This window comes from Aotus nancymaae, unplaced genomic scaffold (assembly GCF_030222135.1).
Source record: "Aotus nancymaae isolate 86718 unplaced genomic scaffold, 86718_ANA_hifiasm-v0.15.2.pri h1tg000028l, whole genome shotgun sequence".
Classification (NCBI taxonomy): domain Eukaryota; kingdom Metazoa; phylum Chordata; class Mammalia; order Primates; family Aotidae; genus Aotus; species Aotus nancymaae.
The window spans coordinates 37470052-37497136 of NW_026988441.1; the positions used below are offsets into that span (position 1 = coordinate 37470052).

A 27085-nucleotide genomic window follows, 5' to 3' on the forward strand; every position below is an offset into this window, starting at 1 on the left:
CTACTGCCACCTACTGGATACGTAGCAGGATGTCAGAGATGCTACTCGACATCCTGTAATGGGAAAGACAGTCCCTTTCAGTAATGAATTATCCAGCCCAAAATGTCACTAATACTGAGCCTGGAAACCCAGATTTAAAGATGGTGTGGAATTTTTTTTTTCAAGCCCAGATGAGGCATGGGCCAAACAAAGATAATAAACACCAGGCTGGGCTCGGTGGCTCGCACCTGTAATCTCAGCACTTTGGGAGGTCAAAGTGGGAGGATCACTTGAGACCAGGAGTTTGAGATCAGCCTGGACAGCATGTGGAGACTATAGTCTCACCTACTTGGGAGGCTGAGGTGGGAGGATCGCTTCAGCCCAGGAGATCAAGGCTGCAGTGAGCTATGATTGCACCACTGCACTCCAGCCTGGGCAAAAGAGCCAGACTCTGTTGGAAAAAAACCCCAAAAAACAAAAAACAGGCTCAGTGGCTCATGCCTCACACCTGTTATCAAAGCACTTTGGGAGGTTGAGATGGGCAGATCACTTGAGGTCAGAAGTTTGAGACCTGCCTGGCCAACATGGTGAAACCCCACCTCTACTAAAAATACAAAAATTTGCTGGGCATGGTAGCAGGTGCATGTAATCTCCCAGCTACTCGGGAGGCTGAGGCAAGAGAATTGGTTGAACCTGGAGGCAGAAGTTACTGTGAGCCAAGACCACACCACTGCACTCCAGCCTTGATGACAGAGCGAGACCCTGACTCAAAGTGAGACCACCTCTGAGGTATGACTCATGCTCCAGTGCTCCCCAGGGATCAGGCTGCAGTCGCTTCCAGCTGAGACCATGACCTTGCCCTCCAACTTCCCAACCCCATCCTGACTCCCTCACTCTTCTGCTCCAAGCAGTCCCTCAACAACTTACAGGCACCACTATCCTGGTCTCAGGCTCTGCTTTTAGAACACCTGACCTCAATCACTTATTGTCATTTTATAAATCATAATACTAGTAATACAATGAGCACAGAGTTGTTGTTACTGGAAACTTAAACAAAAGAGATCTGTTTTGAAGATTCTGAAAATCAGAATCTATTATTTATAAAAGCCATTATTTATAAAACCAAGAGTGGTCACTTGAGGAGACAGAATATCAGAATAGTATTCTGTTGCTGGGCAGTAGATAGACACACTCTCTTTCCTGGATGTATTCATTTAATAAATATTATTAACCCAATCAGTGACCCCGATCTTCTGCTGGATGGTAGACTTACAGAGATAAATGAGACAAGGAACTCATCTGATCGTGATCCAACATACCAAGTATTACAAATAAAAAGTCAGTAACTTTAGGCAAAATGGAACAGAAAGGTCACATCAGGAGGCAACCAGACGGCTTAGAACTGATGACGGAAAGATTTTCTGTGAGCAAAAATTAAGGAAACCTCAAATGACTATATCTCTAATGGCTACTTTTTAAATTATTTCAAATTTTTATCTATTTATTTATTTAAAAACCAGACTATGAGACTGGCTAATTTTTGTATTTTTGGTACAGAGTTTTACTGCATTGCTCAGACTAGTCTTGGACTCCTGGGCTCGAGTCACCCACCTACCTCAGCCTCCCAAAGTGCTAGGATTACAGCCATGAACCACCATGCCCGGCCTCTAATGATTTATTTTTTACAGTTTGGGAAAGTTTTGGCAGCCTTTGTATAGTGATAAATGTTTGTCTTTAATCAAACATTAAGGGGAACATATAAATTTCTTCCCACTTGTAATCTTCTAATTTTAAAGGCACTTACATAGTTGAGTGTTAAAATTTTAGCTCAAAAATGTTCATTACAGTGTTGTTTAAAGTGCTGAAAATTTAGAAATGATACAAACTTGGATTAAATACTTTATGATGCATAAATCCCTAGATTATCAGGCAGACGTTCAGAAAAAAAGTTTTTAAATATTTGGGGCTAGGTGCAGTGGCTCATGCCTGTAATCCTAGCACTTTGAGAGGCTGAAGCAGGAGGACTGCTTGAGCCCAGGAGTTCGAGGCCAACCTGGGTAATATAGTGAGACTACTTCTCTACCCCAGCTCTATAATTAAAAAAAAAAAAAAAATTAGCTGGCATAGTAGTGGGCACTTGTTGCTCCAGCTACTTGGGAGGCTGAGGTGGGAGGATACTTGAGTGCAGGAGTTTGAAGCTGTAGTGAGCTATGATTGTGCCAACTATACTGCAACCTGGGCGAAAGAGTGACACCTATCACTAAATAATGATTGGCCAGGTGCAGTGGTTCATGCCTGTAATCCCAGCACTTTGGGAGGCTGAGGTGGGTGGATCACCTGAGGTGAGGAGTTCAAGACCAGACTGGCCAATATAGTGAAACCCTGCCTCTAATGAACATAAAAAAAAATTAGCTGGGTGTGGTGGTGCATGCCTGTAGTCCCAACTACTCAGGAGGCTGAGGTAGGAGAATTGCTTGAATCCAGGAAGTAGAGGTTGTGGTGAGCAGAGACTGCACCACTGCACTCCAGCCTGGGTGACAGAGTGAGACTCTTGTCTCAAAAAAGAAAAAAGAAAGATGTAGAGTGGCAGGATGAAATTTTTAAAAGACCAACCTATATGCTGCCTACAAGAGACTCACCTCACTGTTAAACAGACTGAAAGTGAAGGAATGGATAAAGATACATCATGCAAAGAGAAACCAAAAGTGAGCAGAGGTAGTCATACGTATACCAGGTAAAATTGATGACAAGTCAAAAACTGTAACAAAAAGAACCAAAGAAGACCGTTACATAATGATATAGCAGTTTAACAAGAGGCTTTAACCATCATCAGCATATATACACCCAACGCCAAAGCATCCAAATATATAAAGCAAATGTTATTATATCTAAGGGACAGATAAGACCACGAAATTCAGTTCTCACAGGGGACTTCAACATCCCAATTTCAACAATAGATAGATCGTCTAGACGAAAAATGAACAAATCAACATTGACTTAAACTATTCCATAGACCGTATGGATCTAGCACACATTTACAGAACATTCCAACCAACTATTGAAGAAAACACTTTCTTCTCCACTATAAATAGAACATTTTCTAGGCTAGATCCTGTTGGGCCATAAAACAGTCTTAACATATTTAAGAAGATAGAGATCATATCAAGTATGGATATGACCACAATGGAATAAAAATAAAAATCAATGACAACAAAAACCTTGGAAAACTTACAGCTATGTGGAAATTAGACCTTATGCTCCTAAATAACCAGTGGTTCAATGAAGAAATTAAAGGGAAACTTAAAAAATCTTGAGACAAATGAAAATGGAAATACATCATACAAAACCCCGTAATACATAGCAAAAGGAAAGCTCATAGCAATGAACACCTACCTCAAAAAGAACAAAAGTTTCTAATAAACAACCCAACTATGCACCCCAAGGAATTTGAAGAACACAGCTAACCCAAAATTGGTAAAAGGAAGGAAGTAATAAGACTCAGAGCATAAATAAACAAAATACAGACTAAAAAGCAATTCAAAAGATCAATAAAGTCTTGGTGTTTTGAAAAGATAAACAAAATTGACAAACCTTTAACTAGACTAAGAAAATAGAGAAAATACCCAAATAAGTGAAATCAATACAATATTATTAACTATAGTTCTAATGCTGTACATTAGATTTCTAAACTTATTTTTCCTACATAACTGCAACTATGTGCCTTTTGACCTACTTCTCGCAATTTCTCCTTCACCTCATCCTTGTTCCTAGTATTCCATTATTCTATGCTTTGTTTCTGTGTGTTTGATTTCCTCAGATTTCATATATGAGATTATGCAGTATTTGTCCTTCCGTGCCTGGCTTATTTCATTTAGCATAATGTCCTCTAGGTTCCTTTCTGTTGTTGGAAATGTCAGGAATCTCTTTTTTTAACACCAAATAATATTTTTTAATGATTCTTCTTTTTGGAAGCCAATTTTAAAAGTTATTGATGAGTTTACTTCCATCAAAACCAGTAAAGTAAAATTTTAATAATTCTAGTTTGGGGACACACACTCACCTCGGCCGCAGCGCCGTTCGCTCCCGCGGGCCGCACGCTCCAACTTCAGCCCGTGGGCCTAACACGCGCGCGACCCACGCGGACTCCAATGCCCCTGGGTTGCGCCCCACTTCTCTACGAGCCTGCCCCAGCCTTCTGCGCACAACCCAGGCGAGTTTCAGCCCCCAGCTGCGCGCCTCGGCAGGCGCTGCGCTCTCGCCAGGCGGTCTCCGGCCGCTGCCCGCGCTCCGCAGGCGGCTTTCAGAATTCCCGCCAAAGCTTCTCCGCCAGGGGTTACGCCCGCGTCGGCGTAACGTCGCCCCGCCTCCTGGATCCGCCTTCTCACCGCTTCCGCCCTGCGCGCCAGGCCGAGACTCGAGCGTGAGAGCTTCATCCTGCGCGAGGTTACGGACTGCCCTCCCTGGCCACACTCCTATCGTCTCCTTTTTCCCTCTAGCTGCGACGTATGAGACCACAGGTGTAAAAAAAAATGTACCAAGTGTAGCTTAATGTGTGTAGGAAGAGAAATAACCAAGTGTGGAGGTCACACCTTTATCCACCTACCTTAGAAATATAGAGCTTCTTGGCCGGGCACGGTGACTCACGCCTGTAATCCCAGCACTTTGGGAGGCCGAGGTGGGTGGATCACTAGGTCAAGAGTTCGAGACCATCCTGGTCAACATGGTGAATCCCCGTCTCTACTAGAAATACAAAAAATTAGCTGGGCATGGTGGCACGTGCCTGTAATCCAAGCTACTCAGGAGGCAGAGGTTGCGGTGAGCCGAGATCACGCCATTGCACACCAGCCTGGATAACAAGAGCGAAACTGCGTCTCAAAAAAAAAAAAAAGAAATATAGAGCTTCTTAAGGCAACTATATTCCAGAGCAACATGCAACACCGTTGTACAGACATGGCCTTGAGCAAGTCTTCTATCAGGAAAAAACTTTATTCAAGTGATACGGAATTTATTATCCTGACAGCTCGGAGGAAATGGAAACCAAAGTAATTTTTTTTTACATTCCAAATTGTTGCAGTCCAATGCAGGATGTTGACGGTACTTTGGTGGTTTTGTCCATCAGCAATGGCTACAAATAAATGCTTCATAACAAACCCCTCGTGAAACTCAGTGTCTGAAAACAGTGATACTTTCTTGCTGCTCCTGAGTCTGTTTATGGGTTGTCCCATCTAACATTTCTACATAATGAAACTTCCGCTCGCTTCTTGGTGCCTGCCTAATTCTCCTGATCATCACAGGATTAGTTTTGGCCGTACACTATACATCAGAAACCTCAAATGCCATCTCTTCAGTCGCCCATATCAGCCGAGCTGTAAACTATGCTATTTTCTTTTTCATCTGCCTCTTCTCTTACACGTTGGCCGAGGCTTGTGCTACGGGTCATGTATATTCCTAGAAACCTGAAATATTGGCATTATCCTCCTACTCACGACTATAGCAACAGCATTCGTAGGCCATGTACTCCCATGAGGCCAAATATCATTCTGAGATGCTACAGTAATTACAAGTCTACCATCAGCCATCCCATATATTGGAACTGACCTTGTAGAATGAATCTGAGGCGGATTCTCAGTTGACAAAGCCACTGTCACACGGTTTTTTGCCATGCATTTCATCTTACCCTTCATCATTACAGCTCTAGCAACTGCTCACCTTTTATTCTCACAGGAAACAAGATCTAACCACCCTTCAGGGGTTTCATCAAATCCAAACAAAACCACTTTCCACCCCTTCTATACAACAAAAGGTAGTCTAGGTTTAATTTTTCTCCTCCTCCTTCTACTAGGACTCCTGTTTATTGTGACTATTATATGGCCCAGGTCTGCTGACGTTGGCTGAGCTCTCTCCTGTGACAGAGGCAGCAAGTTGGCATGGTGGCCAACTGGGGACTGCGGGATGAAAGTTGCCCAGGCGCCAAGGCGAGAGACTGAAGGCACTATCTGTCCCAGTATAGTAAATAACTGATTACTTAGTTTTAGCAATGATACCAAGTATATTTAGAAACAATCACATAATCAATTATATAATCAATCTTATTAAATCATTATTCTTTATTAATCTTTGCTTTGGTATTATAGCTTGGAATCACTTTAGTCTTACAGTATAGACATAATCAGGTGAAGTACAGTTAGGAACTGAAGGGACATCGTGAGAAGTGATCAGGAGGCGAGAGTGAGAACCTTGCAGTAGCACCAGTGCCTGGGAAGGCACCCGTTACTTTGCAAGCCATGATGGGATTTCCCTTTCACTGGGGGAGTTCAGAGAACACTCTGCTCTGCTTGGCTCTCGAGGAAGGCCTGACATTAGCCAGGCCAGCAGGCAGACATCCAGGGGCTTAAATGCCTCTCTGTGGTGCTGCGCTCCGATGGTCACCATCCTTGTCCACTTTCATGTTCCGCTTTCCCACGTGGAGCTCCTTTTAAGTTCTTAGAAGTCGTGAGAAGTAAGAACAGAGGAATCCTAAAAGCCTTTGATCTTTCTGATAAGTGCATAGAAAGATACTGACAGATGTGTCTCCCCTCCTTGCAGCAGCTACCTGAAAGGGAGGGGCCCCCTGTACTGTAAGCACGTGATTTGCTTGACCCTATCAATCACGTCAGATGAGTCACTCTCCTTACCCTGCCCCCCTGCCTTGTATACAATAAGTATCAGCGCATCCAGGCATTCGGGGCCACTACTGGACTCTGCGCCTTGGTAGTAGTGGTCCCCCAGGCCCAGCTGAATTCTCCTCTTACCTCTGAGTCTTGTGTCTTTCTTTCCTGCGATCTATCATCTCTGCACAGAAAAGAACACCCACTAGACCCTGCGGGGCTGGACCCTGAAGAGGACAAGCTTCACTGGTGTCACCCTTCATCCTGTGTTTCTCATGTGTCTTACCCAAGCAGGTAAGCTTGGGCATGTTCTCATGGTGGGGGTAAGGAAGCAAGGCGAGGAAATCTAATCATGTAACTGGCAAGAAGGAAGACACGCACAATTTCAAAACTTAGATTCGAGTCACATTTCCTAACATTCCATTGGCTGAAGCAAATCTCAAGTCCAGCCCCAGAGTCAGACAAGGAGACAGTTACAAAGTCACAGGAAAGGGATGTGGATAGATGGAGACCATTACCGGGGCTACTGATGCCATCGACCTATGACAATGGCTATGGGTAGGAGCAGTGCCATCTCTTGCTTCCATATCTCTCAGAACTATCACCTCTGTGTTGAGCACTCTGGAGAAGCCAAGCATTGAAGACTAATTTATCATAGATGAACTCTTGTTTATAAATATGTGTCCCACCTCCCAAGTTAGGCTGGCAAGTAAAACAAAGACAGAGCCTCCATCAGCTGAGTTCAACGTTGTTAACAAATTGTCCAGTGCACAATATTTCTGAGCTAATTGAACCCTAAGTGCTTAGGTGACTCAGAGTAAATATGTAGTCTAGTCTCTGTGCCCCTAAACTAAGTATTCCTGGCATGAAAGGAAGAGAAAAAGGGAAACAAGGCATCTGGAGAAGGAGCTTTATCATCAAGAGCTCAAAACCCAGCTGAATGACTCATGTGGCTGTGTGATCCTGGGATAGTCACTTAACCTCTCTGAGCTTCAGTTCTCTTGCCTGCAAAATGAATAGTAATCATTCATCCATTCATTCATTCATTCAACATTTTTATTGAGAATCTACTTAATGGAAATCCCTGTCCTTATGAAGCTCACAGTCTACATTGGAGACACCCAAGAAAAAGGGAAATTATAATACAGGGTGAGAAAGTATGAAGCTCTTTGGTATATACAGACATGACACCAAATTCTACTGTAGGAGATTCGAAGAATGCTTCCCAGCAGAGGGGATGTCTACACTGCAGCTTAAAGAGACAGCAGACATCAACTGAGTTTTGAGGGAAGTTATTCTAAGATAAGGTGCAAAGGGCCAAGTCAAGAGGAAGACATTTTTCTCTCTGGTTGTAAAGACAAGCTCTGCTGTCAGGATGGAAAACAAAAGAATGTTCTACAATACAGCTTTTCAGACACCGATGGTTATACTCATCCTCTGGGGATTTGGTTAACATGCAAGTTTGATCCTGGAGGTCTGGAGTGGGGTCTAAGATTCTTCTTTGCTTTTCTAACAAGCTCTCAGGTGATGCTGATTGGTCCAGGGACCACACTTTGGATTGGGAGGTTTTAGAGTGTCTATAGAAGTGAAAATATTTACATTTAAACTATCATCTGCTTCTCTCCCAAGCTCAAGAATTTAAGGATGGTGACCAGGTGCAGTGGCTCACACCTGTAATCCCAGCACTTTGTGGGGCTGAGGCAGGTGGAACATCTGAGGTCAGGAGTTCAAGACCAGCCTGGCCAACATGGTAAAACTCCATCTCTACTAGAAATACAAAAATTAGCCAGGTGTGGTGGTGCACACCTGCAGTCCCAGCTACTTGGGAGGCTGAGGCAGGAGAATTGCTTGCACCTGGAAGGCAGAGGTTGCAGTGAGCCAAGATCATGCCACTGCATTCTGACCTGGGCAACAGAATGAGACTCTGTCTCGGAAAAAAAAGAAGAATTTAAGGATGGATAGTGATAACTGTGAGCACAGCAAATCCAAGCCAAGTCATTGGAAAGTTTCTCGAAAGAAAGGAGGTTGGCAGGGCATGGTGGCTCACACTTGTAATCCCAGCACTTTGGGAGACTGAGGTGGGTGAATCATCTGAAGTCAGTAGTTTAAGACCAGCCTGGCCAACATGGTGAAACTCCATCTTTACTAAAAATACAAAAATTAGCCAGGCATGGTGGTGGGTGCCGGCAGTCCCAGCTATGTGGGAGGCTGAGGCAGAAGAATCACTTGTACCCGGGAGGGAGGCAGACGTTGCAGTGAGCTGAGATCATGCCACTGCACTCTGGCCTGGGCAACAGAACGAGACTCTGTCTCAAAAAAAAAAAAAAAAAAAAGAGATATTTAAGGATAGATAGCAATAATTGTGAGCAGAGCAAATCCTAGCAAAGTCATTGAAAAGTTTCTAGAAAGAAGGGAGGTCGGCTGGGTGCACATTTGTAATCCCAGCACTTTGGGAGGCTGAGGCAGGTGGATTACTAGGTCAGAAGTTCAAGACCAGCATGGCCAACACAGTGAAACCCTGTCTCTACTAAAAGTACAAAAATTAGCTGGGCATGGTGATGGGCACCTGTAATTTCAACTATTCAGGAGACTGAGGCAGGAGAATCACTTGACCTGGGAGGTGGAGGCTGCAGAGAGCCAAGATCTTGGACAGAACTAGACACCGTCTCCAAAAAAAAAAGAAAGAAAGAAGGGAGGTCTAGGTTACCTAAAAGATCCCAGGAAACCAAAGCAATTTTCAAAGAGTATTGTCATCAAGTGCTTCAATCCTCCAGGAAGTGCTAGAATTCTGCTGCTACATCAAACGTCTCCCTACTTACCAACATCACTCTTTTAAGTGTTTGTGCCAACGTAGCTTCTCTATGTGCCATATTGGTTCATTGGGACTCTCATTACAGTTTTACTGACCATTTCTTTAAAATCGCAAAGAGTCTTTGTCCTAGGGTAAATCAGTAAGACAGATGACAAATCATTTATTGAGAGGTCCTCTGTGTCAGGCGCTGGAGGGCCCGCTTAGAAACACGCACCAAGAAGGGCAGGATAAAGCAAAATGGTGGCCAGGTGTTCTTCATCATGCCATTGAATTGGGGTCAGTTCTGAAAAACTAAAAGTTGCAGAGCACAGAAGATAAAACCGTGATTCGGAGCAGAAACCCCTGATTCTCATCAGTGCACACAACCGTGGGAGGACGATCGCAAACATTCTTCCCCAGAGAGTTCTGGGGCAGGTGGGATCCTCATTTCCGTGTTAAGCTGTGAAGAGAAGATTTCGGGGTAGGCTCCTGCAGGAAACTAGTGTCCTCAGCTGTTGCTCCATAGCACATTTGAAAACAAGAAAGGACTTTACCCCTGTGAGAGAGAAAAGAATTTCCTCAGAGTCTGCAGCAGAATTAATACAAATGTGATTTCAAGGATCGTATCTACAGGGGTAGGAATATTAAAATAATACAGTAACAAAGACTAGAAGGGAACTGGGTGCAGTGCCTCACACCTGTAATCCCAGCGTTTTGGCAGGCCGAGATGGGTGGATCACCTGAGGTCAGGAGTTCCAGACCAGCCTAACCAACATGGTGAAACCCGTCTTTACAAAAATACAAAAATTAGCTGGGCATGGTAGCACGTGTCTGTAATCCCAGCTACTCAGGAGACTGAAGCAGGAGAATCACTTGAACCTGGAAGGCGGAGGTTGTGGTGAACTGAGATCAAGCCACTGCACTCCAGCCTGGGTGACAGAGCAAGACTCTGTCTCAAAAGAAAAAAGAAAAGAAAAGAAAGAAAAAAGAAAAATTAGCACTGAGACAAAGGATCTTTTAACATCTATTTCCACACAACCACAGTTGGAAAACCCAAAAGCCATTCTCAACCTCCTCAGCATAGATAGGGCCCACTCTGGACTTTAGAAAGCCAGACAGCTGTTGGTTATTGCAACCATGAAAATAATACAATAAAATGTCAGTATGCACCAGACGTGGTGGCTCGTGCCTGGAATCCCAGCACTTTGGGAGGTCAAAGTGGGTGGATCACCTGAGACTGGGAGTTCAAGACCAGCCTGGCCAACATGGAGAAACCCCATCTCTACTAAAAATACAAAATTAGCAAAGCGTGCTGGCACATGCCTGTAATCCCAGCTACTCAGGAGGCTGAGGCAGGAGAATCACTTGAACCCGGGAGGCAGAGGTTGTGGTGAGCTGAGATCGCACCACTGCACTCCAGCCTGGGTGACAAGAGTGAAACTCCATCTCACCAAAAGAAAGAAAAAAGTCAACATGCTGATGGTGGAATGGAAAACTAGGGAAAACCTAGATTCTTAGTTTAGACCTTTTACAACACCAGTAAGCACAGAACCAGGAAAACCAGCAACATCAGCAACACCTAACTCTGGACTTCTCTTCTTGCAAGGAAAATCATTCCCTATTTTATTAAGCCACTGGATCTAAGGTACTTGCATCCAAAAATATTACTAACTGGGATCTTTATGGGGTGGGATAATGGGAAAGTTTAGTTTTATTTGTTTTCAATGCTTAAAACTACTTTCTAAAATGTTCTATACCTATACTGTCTTCTTTATTAAAAATAAACTGTATGATGTTAAAAAACTTATTGCCAAGAGAATATGTCACCCATGATTTGGACAATTTTTCCAGTAGGTTATTCTTGTGGCTCATTCTGAAACCACCGAACTTGACCTCTGTGACAATCGGTTAACTCGTAATGAAAACAGACCGATGATATCTCCCTCGCTGGACTTTTGCAAGACTTAACACTGAGATCTTGCTGTGTTGTAGGCACTCTTCCAACCTTGTTGCATACTAGTTCATCTAATATTTAGTATAACTGCCAGGTGGGGTGGCTCACGCCTGTAATCCCAGCACTTTGGGAGCCTGAGGTGGGAGGATCGCCCAAGGTCAGGAGTTCAAGACCAGCCTGACCAACATGGAGAAACCCTGTCTCTACTAAAAATACAAAATTAGCCAGATGTGGTGGCACATACTTGAACCCGGGAGGAGGAGGTTGCAGTTAACTGAGATTGCACCATTGCACTCCAGCCTTGAGCAAAACTCTGTCTCAACAAGAGCAAAACTCTGTCTCAAAAAAAAAATTTAGTATAACCTTCCAAGGTAAGGATTACCATTATCCCCATTTTATCAGTGAGGAAACTAAGCTATTGAGTTACTATTTACTCAGGAAATATTAACCAAGAACTTACTGTATGCTAGATAGTATTGTTAGGGGCATGAAAAACATTGTTGAAAAAAAATAAGACATTCTAGTGGGAAAACAACGTCTCCGCCATTTGCATATTCTTTTTAATATTTCAATATTCTTGAAAATCTACATATATAAGTGTTATCCATAATATATAAAAATTTTATATATTATAAAATTTTTCTATATATAAATATACATGCGAAAATATTTATATTTTATTTATTTATTTATTTGAGATGGAGTTTTGCTTTTTTTTTTCAGTTTTATGAGTGTGTATTAGCAGAGTATAGGCAATTAGCATGCCAAGCATTCATCACAAGTGATTCATTTGATTTCTTTTATATCACATTTCCTGTCATAAATCTGCTCTTATGTATTAATGAGTTTTGCTCTTTTGGCCCAGGCTGGAGTGCAATGGTGCAACCTCTGCTCACTGCAACCTCCGCCTCTCAGGTTCAAAAGATTCTCCTGCCTCAGCCTCCTGAGTAGCTGGAATTATAGGCACCTGCCACCATGCCTGGCTAGTTTTGTATTTTTAGTAGAGATGGGGGTTTCACCATGTTGGCCAAGCTGGTGTAGAACTCCTGATCTCAGGTAATCCACCTGCCACGGCCTCCAAAAGTGCTGGAATTACAGGCGTGGGCCACTGCACCTGGCCAATAGCTATATTTAAACTTACATCTTACAGTTATATGTATATAGAATTTATATATATACAACTTGTAAATTATAAACATAAATTTATATACATATAAATTTATTCTATATTCTACATATACTTGCATATTCTCTCTCTATATATAATATAGAATTTATATACATATAAATGTATATATACATATAAATAGTTGCAGTGAGCCGAGGTCGCACCATTTCACTCCAGCCTGGGAGACAAGAGTGAGACTCCATCTCAAAAAAAAAAAAAATCTATACCATAAACTTATTCTACAAGTTTATGTATATATGTATACATATTCCATATTTTATGTATACCATATTATCTATTATTGTGTGTATAATAAATGTATATAGATTTATTTTATAAACATAATATATAAAATAATTATTTTTAAAATGTTACATAATTCATATACAAATCTATATATGTAAGTCTTTTGTTATAAATTATATATGTCTTATTTTTTTCTTTTTTTTTCAAGGTGCTGTTAAATATATATCTTATATATTCTTGAAATTCTATTTAGATAGATGATAGATAGCTATTTAGATAGATAATGTGTGTGTCTGCTAATATATACATATAATTCCCTGGTCTTTAACTGCATACTTTACCCGTGAGCTACCTAGGGTGAGCACCCTCAGCTCCCATTCAGTACCCAACACATGGCAGAGTTGAGTGTCAGTAGGTGGTTGGCACCTCCCCTGACCAGTGCCCACAGGGAGCATGCAGTCTCTCACCGTCTTGGAAGTGGATGGCATGGAAGAGAGCAAGATCCTTGAGGTCTGGGACTCGGAGCTGGGCTTAGTCTTCCCAGTGATCCACCTCTTGTATTCTTCTCGTACCTGGAGAAGGAGACACACCCCCAGATGCAGGGAAATGGTCCAGGGACAGGGATGTTGGGTGGAGGGATGGGGGGGATAGGGAAGGCAGCAGCTACACACCTGGCGGTTGAGCAGACAGTGAATGAGGAAGATGAAGGCCCCCTGCAGGCTGTTGATGATGGTGAACAGGTAGGCCATGACACCTGCCACAGGTCCAAACTGAAAAATGCCCAGCACCCAGGAGCAGCCCAGGATGAAGAGCTGGGCAAAGGCCTTGAAGGTCAGCAATCTAGGGAGAAGATGTACAGAGTGTAAGGCTCTGGGAGGTAGCTAGTGTCTTTGTAGCCTGTTGGGAACAAATGATTGGTGCTGCAAAGAAGAATCAGCACTGAGATGGCCAGGTGTGGTAGCTCATGCCTGTAATCCCAGCACTTTGGGAGGCTGAGGCAGGTTGATCACAAGGTCATGAGTTCAAGACCAGCCTGGCCAAGACAGTGAAATCTCATTTCTATTAAAAATACTAGCCAGGTGTGGTGGCAGGTGCCTATAATCCCAGCTACTGGGGAGGCTGGGGCAGGGAAGTGCTTGAACCCAGGAGGTGGAGGTTGCAGTGAGCTGAGATTGTGCCACCGCACTCCAGCCTGGGGGACAGAGGAAGACTCTGTCTCAAAAAAAAAAGAATCGGCACTGAGACAAAGGATCTCTCAGTAAGGCAATTTACTTTCTGCAGAAAGGGTACTTCTCATGATGGAGCAATGTCAAGAGCACCCTGAACAAAGGAGGGAAGGAGTTTTTATTTCTAATGCAGCTTGTTTTTGCTACTGTGTCCTGTCTCCATTGGCTGGAGTTGGACTGCACAATCTAAGCTGAGCCTGGTTGGCTAACTTGAAAAGTGCAGGAATGTGGTTATACCCGTGGAGAGTGCAGTTTCAGGGGAAGGAGTCGTTGTGACAGGAGGGGTAATCTATAGAGTGAGTAGCAGATGTGGAATGTGGTCTCTATAGATAAGGACTGGCAGGAAGTTTGTCTACTGGGGCAGGGGATACAGAGAGTAAGAAAGTCTGGCTTTGAAAGCAGGGAACAAAGAGCAAGGATGCTGAGCAAGTTAACTTTTTGAAGAGAAACTCTTTTTATATCTAACATGGGCCACACTTCCAGGAATGGTCTGAGGCTGCCACTGTGCAATTTGCTACCTGGGTAGGGACAGATATAGGGTGGGATCTCCTAGCCTAGGTGTATGGGAAAGTAAAATCCTATAGGTATTTAAAATGCAATCAGGCTGGGTGCAGTGGCTCATGCCTGTAATCCCAGCACTTTGGGAGACTGAGGTTGGTGCATCACCTGAGGACAGGAGTTTGAGACCATCCTGGCCAATATGGTGAAACCCTATCTCTACTGAAAATACAAAAGTTAGCTGGGCATGGTGGTGGGCACCTGTAATCCCAGCTACTCGGGAGGCTGAAGCAGGAGAATCACTTGAAGCTGGGAGGTGAAGGTTGCAGTGAGCTGAGATTGTGCCATTGTACTCCAGTCTGGGTGACAAGAGCAAAACTCCATCTCAAAAAAAAAAAATGCAATCAGCTTCCAATATACATGGATACTGTGCACACATGAATTTGGTGATTTTTTTTTTTTTTGAAAGACAGTCTCACTCTGTCATGAGGCTGGAGTACAGTGGCGTGATCTTGACTCACTGCAACCTCCGCCTCCTGGGTTCAAGAGATTCTCCTGCCTCAGGCTCCTAAGTAGCTGGGACTAGAGGCACCTGCCACCATGCCCAGCTGATTTTTGTATTTTTAGTAGAGATCAGGTTTCACCATGTTGGCCAGGATGGTCTCGATCTCTTGACTTTGTGATCTGCCCGCCTCGGGCTCCCAAAGTGGGGAGATTACAGGCGTTAGCCAATGGTGTGATCTTCTAAACCGACCTCACCATCTCTGTCTCGGGCATGGGACCCAACACACAAAAAGTGCTCAAAGAACTTTTCTTGGAAGAAGGAAAAGGAAATTAAAAGAGGAAGGGAGAGGGAAAAGGGCTGCACCTGGTGTCTTTTAGTGTCGAGACTTCGGCATTGACGGTGGAAAGCCTCTGCCTCAGGATCCACAAGGTCCAGGTCAAGAGGATGGAATTGATCTGCAAAGTCAAGCAGCAAGATGGAGAGACTGGATATACAAATGGGCAATGACCAGAACAACTATAAAAGGAGAACTCTGGGCTGGGTGCGGTGACTCCTGCCTGTAATCCCAGCACTTTGGGAGGCTGAGGCGGGTGGATCACTTGAGGTCAGGAGTTTGACACAAACCTGGCCAACATGCTGAAACCCTGTCTCTACTAAAAATACAAAAATTATCTGGGCTTGGTGGCAGCTGTCTACAATCCCAGCTACTCAGGAGGCTGAGGCAGGAGAATTGCTTGAACCTGGGAGGCAGAGGTTGCAGTGAGCCAAGATCACGCCACTGCACGCACTCCAGCCTGGGTGACACAGTGAGACTTTGTCTCAAAAAAAAAAAAAAAAAGGAGAACTCTGACCCACAATCTATGGCAACCAATCTAGAAAGCTAAACAATGACCCCTGTAGCAATTGAACAAGACAACCAGGACTTGGTTAATAACTCCCTACTTTTGGTTCCTGCTTCCAACTTAGGATCTTCCCTAATTTTTGTCCCTACTTCCAACTTACAACCAACATGTAAAAGCCAATATACATCCCTAATCAATCCCATAGGATACCCCGCTCCTAGTTAGCCGCGTACTGCTTGCCCATCCATGCATCAGCCTCCCATCAGGTCATACCTGTAGCCTTCTCTTTTTTCCTCTACAAACCTTCCCCACTTCTCTGCCTGCCTTTGAGTCTGAGCCAATGCAAGTGATGGTAGCTGACTCCCGCGTTGCTAGACTACAGCAGTCTCTGAATAAACGGCCTTTGCTTGTTCTCAATGGGGTGGCTCTGTTTATTTTCCCAAGGTGCATCCAATATGTTAGGACGTAGACTGTGACCTTGAGTGAACTGAGATTTATTTATTTATTTATTTTTGAGGCAGAGTCTTGCTCTTGTCTCCCAGGCTGGAGTGTAATGGTGCAACCCTGCTCTATGCAACCTCTGCCTCCCAGATTCAAGTGATTCTCCTGCCTCAGCCTCCTGAGTAGCTGGGATTACAGGCATGTGCCACGCCTGGCTAATCTTGTATTTTTTTTTTTTTTTTTTGAGACGGAGTTTCGCTCTTGTTACCCAGGCTGGAGTGCAATGGTGCGATCTCGGCTCACTGCAACCTCCGCCTCCTGGGTTCAGGCAATTCTCCTGCCTCAGCCTCTTGAGTAGCTGGAACTACAGGCACGTGCCACCACGCCCAGCTAATTTTTTGTATTTTTAGTAGAGACGGGGTTTCTCCATGTTGATCAGGCTAGTCTCAAACTCCCGACCTCAGGTGATCTGCCTGCCTTGGCCTCCCAAAGTGCTGGGATAATAGGTGTGAGCCACCATGCCACTTTTTTTTTTTTTTTTTTTTTTTTTGAGCCAGAGTCTCACTCTGTCGCCCAGGCTGGAGTGCAATGGTGAAAATTTGGCTCACTGCAACCTCCGTGCCTCCTGGGTTCAAGCTATTCTCCTGCCTCAGCCTCCTGAGTAGCTGGGATTACCGGTGGTCACCGCCACACTTGGCTAATTTTTTATATTTTTAGTAGAGATGGGGTTTTGCCAGGGTGGCTGGGCTGGTCTTGAACTCCTGACCTCAGGTGATCCATCCACCTCAGTCTCCCAAATTGCTGGGATTACAGGCATGAGCCACCGTGCCTGGCCTAGAAAGGAGAACTCTTGAGTGGAATAAGTGACCCTCTCAGTTGCACATGTCCCTGGAAATTCCTGATCCCACAGTCTCCTTGCTCCTCCTCCGGAACACTCTCCACCAGGCTGTTGTAGTATTTGCTTACCATTATGACTGTGCAAACTGGCCCCAAGAAACTCCAGATGAACCCCGCCTCTGTATTCAGCCAGCAGCTATCGAGAGAAATAGGAGGAGTCAGCGCTCTTCTCAGAGTCCTGACCTGACAGTTAACCCTGTCCCAACAAACGCCCTCGTGGAGGAGGACGTTGGGAGGTGAGACTCAGAGGATTTCAGGATGGTTCTGGTTGCAGTTCAGTTTCCTTTAGACCTCAGTGCTTCCTCTTTTAGACCTTCTTCCTGTGCAAATGTACCTTTGGCACAGAAATGTACCTGGGAAATGCTTACCCAGTGCCCAAGGTTGAGCTCATTTCCCAGCTCACTACTTTGTAATCCCTGTTAGGACCAACCGGTAGAAGCCAATATGCACCCCTAACCAATCACATAGGATACCCCCCTCCTAGTTAGCCACCTACAGCTTGCCCACCCATGCAACAGCCTCCAATCGGGTCATACCTGTAGCCTTCTCTTTTTTCCTCTACAAAGCATCTATCCAAACTCTCCACTGGTACACCTTGTCATTCAAACCTTAGCTCAGGCCTGGTATGAGGACTCACACCTGTAATCCAAGCACTTTGGGAGGCCAAAGCTGGTGGATCATCTGAGGTCAGGAGCTCGAGACCTGCCTGGCCAACATGGCAAAACCCTGTATCTACTAAAAATACAACAAATAGCCAGGCATGGTGGCAGATGCCTGTAACCCCAGCTACTTGGGAGGCTGAGGCAGGAAAATTGCTTGAAGCAGGGAGGTGGAGGTTGCAGTGAGCTGAGATCGCACCATTGCACTCCAGCCTGGGTGACAAGAGCAAAACTCTGCCTCAAAAATAAATAAATAAATAAATCTCAGTTCAAATGTCACCTCCTCTGAGAAGCCACTCCTGACTGTCCTTAGACAAGGCATCCTATCTCTACTCCTGGTATCCATCTAGCAGAGTTCACTGCATTTTTAAAATAGCAGCTATCACTATCATAAGTCACCTTGTTTAATTGCTTGCTAGACTAGAGTTGCATGAGAATTTGGGCCTTGGGTGTTTGTTCATCTCTGAACACTCAGCACCCAGTGTAAAGCCTAGCATAGACAAGACATTTCATAATTGTTTATTTAAAGGAAGGAAGGAAGGGATGAGGGAAAGGAGGAAGAGAGGAAGGAGGGAAGTGAGGAAGGGAGGAATGAATGGAGGAGGGAGAGAAGGAGGGAGGGAGAGAGGAGGGGAAGGGGGAGGAAGGAACAGAGGAGAGAGGAAGGGAGGGAGGGCAGGAGGGAGAAAAAAGGGATTGCCTTTTTCTATTATGTCTCTAGTGTACCTTACCTGCTTTTACACAACAATTGTTCTGTCATGTTCAATAACAGCACCCCAATATTGCCTTAGCAGAAGTATTCCTCTCCCACCTTCACTCCCACCCCCCATGTCAGATACACAAGGAAAGGAAAATAATCCAGTTAGGTCAACCAGATGTTCTCTCCCTGGGACATAAATCTCAAATAGTAGTGACCCTGCATTTGTGCAGTGCACAACCTGTGCTGCTGTTCATGGTGGTCCTGAAACCAACAGTACATAAAGTAAGAGCTCGATAAATGGTAGCCACAACCACTGTTACCATTGTTACTCTTCTTGTTGCTCATGTCATGATCACCATGAGCCCTGGCAGCAGGGTCTTCAGGAAGAGAGAGGATGCCACTCACCGATTATACATTCCATAGCCTTGTGGCTGCACACTGGCAGAGATCACCACCACCAGCCCCGGCAGCCCATAACCAAAGACACAGAGGCACGGCATCTTGATGTTGCGAGAGCTGGAGTAATTCACCACCTTCAGGTTTCTGACCATCAGGAAGATCATCACAGCTTCCACCAGCATCCAGAAGAAGCAAGCAAGGAAAAGGTAGTGCAGGAAGCCCGCAATGATGGCACAGCCCATCTGGAGGGGAGAAGCATGCACATCAGGATCCTTCACTCCAGAGAGAAATTGAGCGGGAGAAAGGAAGAGAGAGACTCCTTGGATGCAAGTTCCCAAAACCTAGTTCATTCATTCATCTCACAAACATGTATAGAGATTCACGACCAGAGCCAGCACCATCTCTTGGTAAGGCAGACTCATCGTCCTGGTTTGTCTGGAACTGAGATTTCTCAAGATGCATGACTTTCAGTTCTAAAACAGGAAGAGTTTTAGGAAAACTGACCGTGGATCACCCTACTTTAGGGAATGGTTGAAAATAGGGGGGGCTCAGCAAACTGAGCCTTCCTTGTAAATAAAGTTTTATTGGCTGGGCATGGTGGCTCACGCTTGTAATCCCAGCATTTTGGAAGGCCAAGGCAGGCAGATCGCTAGAGCCCAGGTGTTTGAGACCAGCCTGGGCAACATGGTGAAAACCACCCCCCGCATACAAAAATACAAAAATTAGCCAGTCATGGTGGCACATGCCTGTGGTCCCAGCTACTTGGGAGGCAGAGGCAGGAGGATCTCTTGAGCCCAGGAGGCTGTAATGAGCTGTGATTCAGCCACTGCACTCCAGCCTGGGTGACAAAGCAAGATCCTGTCAAAAAGTCAAAATAGAAAGGAAAAGAAGGGAAGGGGAAGGGAGGGAAGGGGAGGGGTGGGGAAGGGAAGGGAAAGGGAGGGGAGGGGAGGGGAGGGGAAGGGAGGGGAAGGGAAGAGAAGTAAAGATTCTAAGCTGTAGCATTATTGACATTTGTGACATTATCTCGGGATCATTCTCTGTCATGGGGGTGGGCTGTCTTGTGCTCTACAAGATATTTAGCACCATCTCTAACCTTTACCCACTAGATGCCCTTAGCACGCTCCTCCAGTTGTGACAACCAAAATGTCTCTAGACATTGCCAAGTCTCCCCTGGGGGGGATAGCACCCAGGAGAGAACCTCTGGTTTAGAAAGTAATAGGAGGGGCCAGGCGTGGTGGCTCATGCCAGTAATCCCAGCACTTTGGGAGGCCAAGGCGGGTGGATCACCTGAGGTCAGGAGTTTGAGACCAGCCTGGCCAACATGGTGAAACCCCATCTCTACTAAAAATACAAAAGAAAATTAGTGGGGCATGTAGTCCCAGCTACTTGGGAGACTGAGGCAGGAGAATTGCTTGAACCCAGGAGGCAGAGGTTGCAGTGAGCTGAGATTGTGCCATTGCACTCCAGCCTGGGCAACAAGAGTGAAACTCTGTCTCAAAAATAGAAACAAAAAACAAAAACAAAACAAACAAAAAACAAGTGATAGGAGGAACCAGTACAAATCATTACAAGATCAGGGATGTAATTTAAACTGAGAGCTGTCACAAGGAGTCAAGCAGGTGAGAAGCTGGAAGTAAGTGTTACAGGCAGAGGGCATAGCATATGCAAAGGCCCTGAGGTAGGAACAGGCATAGAGGGAGTTGGGTAGGAATGAGCTGAGGTAGATGGGGAGAAGATGGGGCTTGGTGAGGACACAGCCCGGGCAATGTAGACCTGGTTGTCAGTCTTGTCTATACCGGCGAGGAAGAGAGTCTTGGCCAAGAGGAGGCACACGCAGAGGTGCAGGTGGAGGTAGGTGTTGTGATTTCGCATGGAGCGACACAGCAGAAAGGTGGCGATGGCCAAGATGAGGCACACCAAGGAGATGATGATGCCCACGTGGCTAATGATGTACAAGGAGAACTCCATCTGTCAGGAAGGAATTCCATAGTTGGAATCTGAGAACAGGATCAAAATCCCTCAAGGCGGGGAAAAAGAGTTATCCAAAACCCTTGCTCAGGCAAAATTAGCTTGGGGGCCTTTTCTCCCTCTTTTTTTTTTTTTGAGATGGAGTTTCACTCTTGTTACCCAGGCTGGAGTGCAATGGCGCGATCTCGGCTCACTGCAACCTCCGCCTCCTGGGTTCAGGCAATTCTCCTGCCTCAGCCTCCTGAGTAGCTGGGATTACAGGCACACGCCACCATGCCCAGCTAATTTTTTTGTTTTTTTTTTTTTTTGAGACGGAGTTTCGCTCTTGATACCCAGGCTGGAGCGCAATGGCGCGATCTCGGCTCACCGCAATCTCCGCCTCCTGGGTTCAGGCAATTCTCCTGCCTCAGCCTCCTGAGTAGCTGGGATTACAGGCACGCGCCACCGTGCCCAGCTAATTTTTTTGTATTAGTAGAGACGGGGTTTCACCATGTTGACCAGGATGGTCTCGATCTCTTGACCTCGTGATCCACCCGTCTCGGCCTCCCAAAGTGCTGGGATTACAGGCTTGAGCCACCGCGCCCGGCCATTTTTTTGTATTTTTTAGTAGAGACGGGGTTTCACCATGTTGACCAGGATGGTCTCGATCCCTTGACCTCGTGATCCACCCGCCTCGGCCTCCCAAAGTGCTGGGATTACAGACGTGAGCCACTGCGCCTGGTGGACCTTTTCTCCCTCTAACACCCAGAGTGAACTAGATCTTGTCCTTCATTATCCTTTGCAATCCACTGGCATCCACCAGCTCCTGTTCCCAGCTGTGTCCTATGTACTACTCCATGTTTTACTGGGGCTGGATGTCCACAAACTATATCTCCCAAAATCCTTTGGAACTAAGGTCCTGAATATAATCTAGGTTCTCCAGTGAGATAGATCTATGAAAGTTTTGGAATGCAGAAGGGAGGCAAATACCAGCTTTCTGCAGACAGGAGTGAGCTGTGGCTTAATTCCACATTTCAACTGTCCAGTGCCCAGTTTCATGGTGGAGTGGGATGGCAAAATGACAGCAGCAATTTCTGAGTTACAGCTGCATTGAGGGATGACCTTGAAGCCAAAATCCAAGCAGCAGCCCCTGACTTCAACTCCTCCATCCTCTCCCAGAGACTTTTGTGAGCACCCAATTCCCTGTGTTAAATCCGTTTCTGCTTGAAATACCTAGAGTGGTTTTGCTTCCTGTATTGAATCCCAACTGATAATGCAGACATTCAAGAATGCTCCAACTTTGGGAGTGGAACATGACACACTAAGTCTTTCTTCTATGCCATTTATTCGTAATTAATTTTAAAATGAATTTTAAATGTATCTGAGGGCTTTCTGTGGGTGAAACATATGCTAGGCACCGTCTTCTGAGTACCTCTCTATGATACTGTCACAAAGTGGTTAAGAAAACTGATCATTGGCTGGGCACGATGGCTCATGCCTGTAATCTCAGCACCTTGGGAGGCCGAAGTGTGTGGAACACCTGAGGTCAGGAGTTCAAGAGCAGCCTGGGCAACATGGTAAAACTTCATCTCTACTAAAAATGAAAAAAAAAAAAAAAAAAAAAAGCTGGACATGGTGATGGGCCCCTGTAATCCCAGCTACTTGGGAGGCTGAGGCAGGAGAACCACTTGAACTTGAGAGGCAGAGGTTGCAGTGAGCCAAGATCAAGACCATGCCATCGCACTCCAGCCTGGAGGATGAGAGTGAAACTCAGTCTCAAATAAAAAAAAAAAAAGAAAGAAAGAAAAAGAAAACTGACCAATTTCTAGTTGTGTGAATTTGGACAAGACACTTAACTGCCCTGTGCCTCAGTTTCCCCATCTGTTAAAAAGAGAATATTAATGGTAACTGCCTTAGAGAGTTGTTTTAGGAGGATGAAATGAAAACATTTAAAGTACAACTGTGCCAGAAACAAACCATATAAATGTTAGTTATTGTCATTATTTTTTGTCATTCTCATTTTTGAGATGACAGAGCTGGGCTCAGCACAGAAATGTTAAGTGATTTTTCCAAGAAAGCTAGAAAGTGGTAGAGATGGGACTTGAGTCAGGTTTGCTCTGGATCCAGTTCTCTTAAATCCTAAGCCAAGTGGTCCTCGAAATGCCACATGAGGCCTTCCCGGTAGGGAATTAAACCTTGGGTCTATCATGATAGGAAAGGATACTTTCTACAACACTAATGAGGGTGTCCTTCCTCTCTGCCAAATCGACTCATTCACCAAGGCTTATTTCATATTCTATTTCCCCCCGATCTATCATCGGCTCTCTTGGAAACACCTCTGAATTCTTACAGCATTACTTCCTGATTCATTTGCACGGTTTAATGGAAATGGATCCACTAAAGTTGTTTTAGGAGGATTAAATGAAAACATTTAAAGTACAACTTTGGAACCAGACTTTCCCAGATTTCAGTTCTACCTCCACCAATTTCTAGCTTCATGACTAGACAGGCCACTGACCCCTTGGTTTCCCATCCTGTGAAATGGGTCTAAAACCACTTAACTTAAAGAGTCCAGCACACTGTAGGTGCTCATTGAGATCTGTTAGGTCCAGGTGTGGTGGCTCACACCTGTAATCCCAGCACTTTGAGAGGCTGAGGTGGGTGAATCACCAGAGGTCAGGAGTTTGAGATCAGCCTGGTCAACCTGGTGAAACTCTGTCTCTACTAAAAATACAAAAATTAGTCGGGTGTGGTGGCGGGGGCCCGTAATCCCAGCTACTCAGAAGGCTGAGGCAGGAGAATCACTTGAACCTGGGAGGTGGAAGTTGCAGTGAGCCAAGATCATGCCACTGCATTCCAGCCTGGGCAACAGAGCGAGACTCTCTCTCAAAAAAAAAAATTAAGACCTGTGATTGCTATAGTGCCTCGCCCTATTTAGGGTCATTATTTCTCATTTTATATATGAGTTTCGTGGCTTCCCAATCAGACTGTAAATTCCACAGAGGCAAAGGCATATCACCTACCCCTTCTGTCCCCATGACTCCATCAACACCCAACCCCATGGGAGATACACAACAGATGTTTAATCAGTATTTTCACATTGGATTTGGAGGCAGATATTCTGCCTCAGGGAACAAATCCTCATTACTGACCGTGAGCTCCCCAGACGCCATGATAATGGCAAGATTTGCCAAGTGATTGCAGCTGCAGATGGTATGCACCTCAGAAGCTTCCAGGACCACACAGCCAGAGGGTGTCCATCTCCCACCCTCCACATCTGTCCTCCAGGAAACACAGATGGGCCTCTCAAACTTCTGCTTTGGCTGAAAAAAAAAAAAAAAAAAAAGGCCCAGGTCACCTGTGAATCCCCCTCAAATGGATTAAATGTGACCATCCTCAAGAGTCACTAGGGACCAGAATATCCAGGGTATGTTCTGAGGGAATGGGACAAAAAATATTTCATTATGCAATGAGGGCCAGTCTGATGGGGCAGCTTACATTCCTGTTGCTAGAAGAAAACTCCTCCTTTCACCAAATCCATAATAAGGCCTTCTGCAAAGTCATTCATTTATTCACTTATTCATTCAACGTGTGGGGTTTGTGTGTGTGTGTGTGTGTGAGAGACAGTCTCGCTCTGCTGCCCAGGCTGGAGTGCCGTGGTGCAGTCTCCACTTGCTACAACTTCTGCCTCCCAGGTTCAAGCAATTCTTCTGCCTCAGCCTCCTGAGTAGCTGGGGTTACAAGTGCCTACCACCATGCTTGGCTAATTTTTGTATATTTAGTAGAGATGGGGTTTCACCATGTTGGCCAGACCAGTCCTGAATGCCTAACATCAAGTGATCCACCTGCCTCAGCCTTCCAAAATTCCAGGATTACAGGCATGCATCACCACACCCAGTTAATTTTTGTATTTTTAGTAGAGACAGGGTTTCTCCATGTTGGCCAGGCTGGTCTCGAACTCCTGACCTCAAGTGATCTGCCCACCTAGGCCTCCCAAAGTGTTGGGATTACAGGCATGAGCCACCATGCCCAGGCTTGTTCAATGCGTTTTTATTGAATACCTATTGCATGCCTTGATCTGTACTGATTATGGGAGACATTAGTAAATAAAATAGACATAAAATTCTTCCCCCAGGGCTGGGTGCAGTGGCTCACGCCTGTAATCCCAGCACTTAGGGAGGCGGGTGGATCACGAGGTCAGGAGATCGAGACCATCCTGGTCAACATGGTGAAACCCTGTCTCTACTAAAAATACAAAAAATTAGCTGGGCATGGTGGCGCGTGCCTGTAATCCCAGCTACTCAGGAGGCTGAGGCAGGAGAATCGCCTGAACCCAGGAGGCAGAGGTTGCGGTGAGCCGAGATTGCGCCATTGCACTCCAGCCTGGGTAACAAGAGTGAAACTCCGTCTCAAAGAAGAAAAACAAACAAACAAACAAAAAAAAAAAAAAAAAAATTCTTCCCCCAAGGAGATCATAGTGCAGTGGGAAGAAAAACATAAAAACCAAGTAAGCAGAGAAATATTTTTAGTAACAGTTTAAGAACAACAATATGCTTTAAGAATGTATACTAGAGGCTGGGTGTGGTGACTCATGCCTGTCATCCCAGCACTTTGGGAGGCCGAGGCAGCCAGATCACCTGAGGTCCGGAGTTCGAGACCAGCCTGGTCAACAGGGTGAAACCCCATCTCTACTAAAAACACAAACATTAGTCGGGCATGGTGGTGGGCGCCTGTAGCCCCAGCTACTCAGGAAGCTGAGGCAGGAGAATCACTTGAACCAGAGAGGCAGAAATTGCAGTGAATCGAGATTACACCATTGCACTGCAGCCTGGGCAATAAGAGTGAAACTCCATCTCAGAAGAATAAGGAGGAGGAGGAAAGAGAAGGAGGAGGAGGAAAAGGAGAAGGAAGAGGAAGAGCAAACACTACATAGCAGGACCCAGGATCCAATCAGATCAAGCCCTGGCATCACCCCATGGCAGGATCCAATCAGATCATACCTCCCACCATCACTTCATTGCAAGATGCAATCAGATCACAGCTCATTACTCACTGACTATAAAACCTGCCCCAGTTCCCCAGCTTGGGGAGACAGATTTGAGCCAGACTCCTGTCTCCTTGCTTGGCAGCCTTGCAATCATCTTTTCTCTCTACAAAAACCCGGTCCTTCAGTGGACCAAATGGACCTAGTTCTGTTTGGTAACAGTGGGAGAGGTCATTCCTTTAGAGGTGGCTTCTGTTAATTGGCTTGAATTGCTAGAAACTGTGGAAGCTTACCGCCTCAATAGCTTCCCATAACAAAACAAGAGTTAAGGCAACTGAGAGATGAGGAGTTCCCAACAGGTAGACAGGAATCTCAGTAGCGACCTCTTCACAAACCTGAATGTTCTCCAGAGTGTAGATGACTGGATCTGAGAAGCCATCTTTCTTCTCCCCAGTCATGATGCCCCCGACAACTCGAGAATTCATCTTCAGCTTCTCCTCAGAGTTGGCCAAGGGAGTCTGGGGGTTGTGGAAGAAGCGCTCGTCTAAAACAGACTCCATGCCCACAAAGGAGACAAAAGCCACGCCAGTGGTCCCTGCAGGTTTCCCCAAATGAAAAACGGGGAAATCATTTGCTTGTTATTATGGAAGAATTAACACACACACACACACACACCCCTACACAGACACAAACACACACATATACAGAGAGAGAGAAAATATATTTTTTAATTTGGATATATTTAAATATAATTTAAATAAATTTAAATTATTTTTTAAAACAATTTAAAAATAAAAAATATTTTAAAATTTAAATTTTTTTATTTTTAAATTATTTTAAATATAAAAAACTATGTTAAATTATTTTAAATATAAAAAATGATTTTAAAATAAAAAATATTTTTAAATTTAAATTTTATTTTTAAATTATTTTAAATATAAAAAATGACTAGTGAGATGTTTTAGTCCTTCTTTTCTTGTACTAAGCCTTTGAAATACAGTGTTTGAGGTTTACAGTACCTCTCAACCTGGATTAATCACTTTTCAAGTGCTCAACAGCTGAATGTGACCAGTACATATCACACAGGCCAGCGAAGGTCTCAGTGCTCCAGGATCATAAGGTTATTTACTATTTGGCTTCCCTAGCAGATGGAAAACTCTCTGAGAGCGTGGGCCATTTCTGCCCTCATTGGTTCTCAA

The 27085-nt window shown here is 44.9% G+C and overlaps 1 protein-coding gene across 4 annotated transcripts in view; it reads right to left on the reverse strand.

Annotated features, from left to right (window-relative positions):
* Positions 1 to 7664: 7664 nt before the first annotated feature.
* Positions 7665 to 27085, reverse strand: part of ADGRE1 (adhesion G protein-coupled receptor E1) — a 47677-nt gene continuing 28256 nt past the window's right edge. For 3 of the 4 annotated variants that reach the window (XM_064382005.1, XM_064382007.1, XM_064382008.1), the window contains 9 exons: positions 26282 to 26481; positions 24055 to 24225; positions 20729 to 20923; positions 18959 to 19194; positions 17264 to 17330; positions 15378 to 15469; positions 13457 to 13625; positions 13253 to 13357; positions 7665 to 9973 (listed from right to left, as the gene is read on the reverse strand). In XM_064382005.1, coding sequence (XP_064238075.1) covers positions 9968 to 9973; positions 13253 to 13357; positions 13457 to 13625; positions 15378 to 15469; positions 17264 to 17330; positions 18959 to 19194; positions 20729 to 20923; positions 24055 to 24225; positions 26282 to 26481 — 1241 coding nt within the window. In that variant the 3' untranslated portion in view covers positions 7665 to 9967. Of the gene's footprint in view, positions 9974 to 13252; positions 13358 to 13456; positions 13626 to 15377; positions 15470 to 17263; positions 17331 to 18958; positions 19195 to 20728; positions 20924 to 24054; positions 24226 to 26281; positions 26482 to 27085 lie in introns of those variants that run through there. The other variant, XR_010344372.1, reaches the window with a different exon arrangement.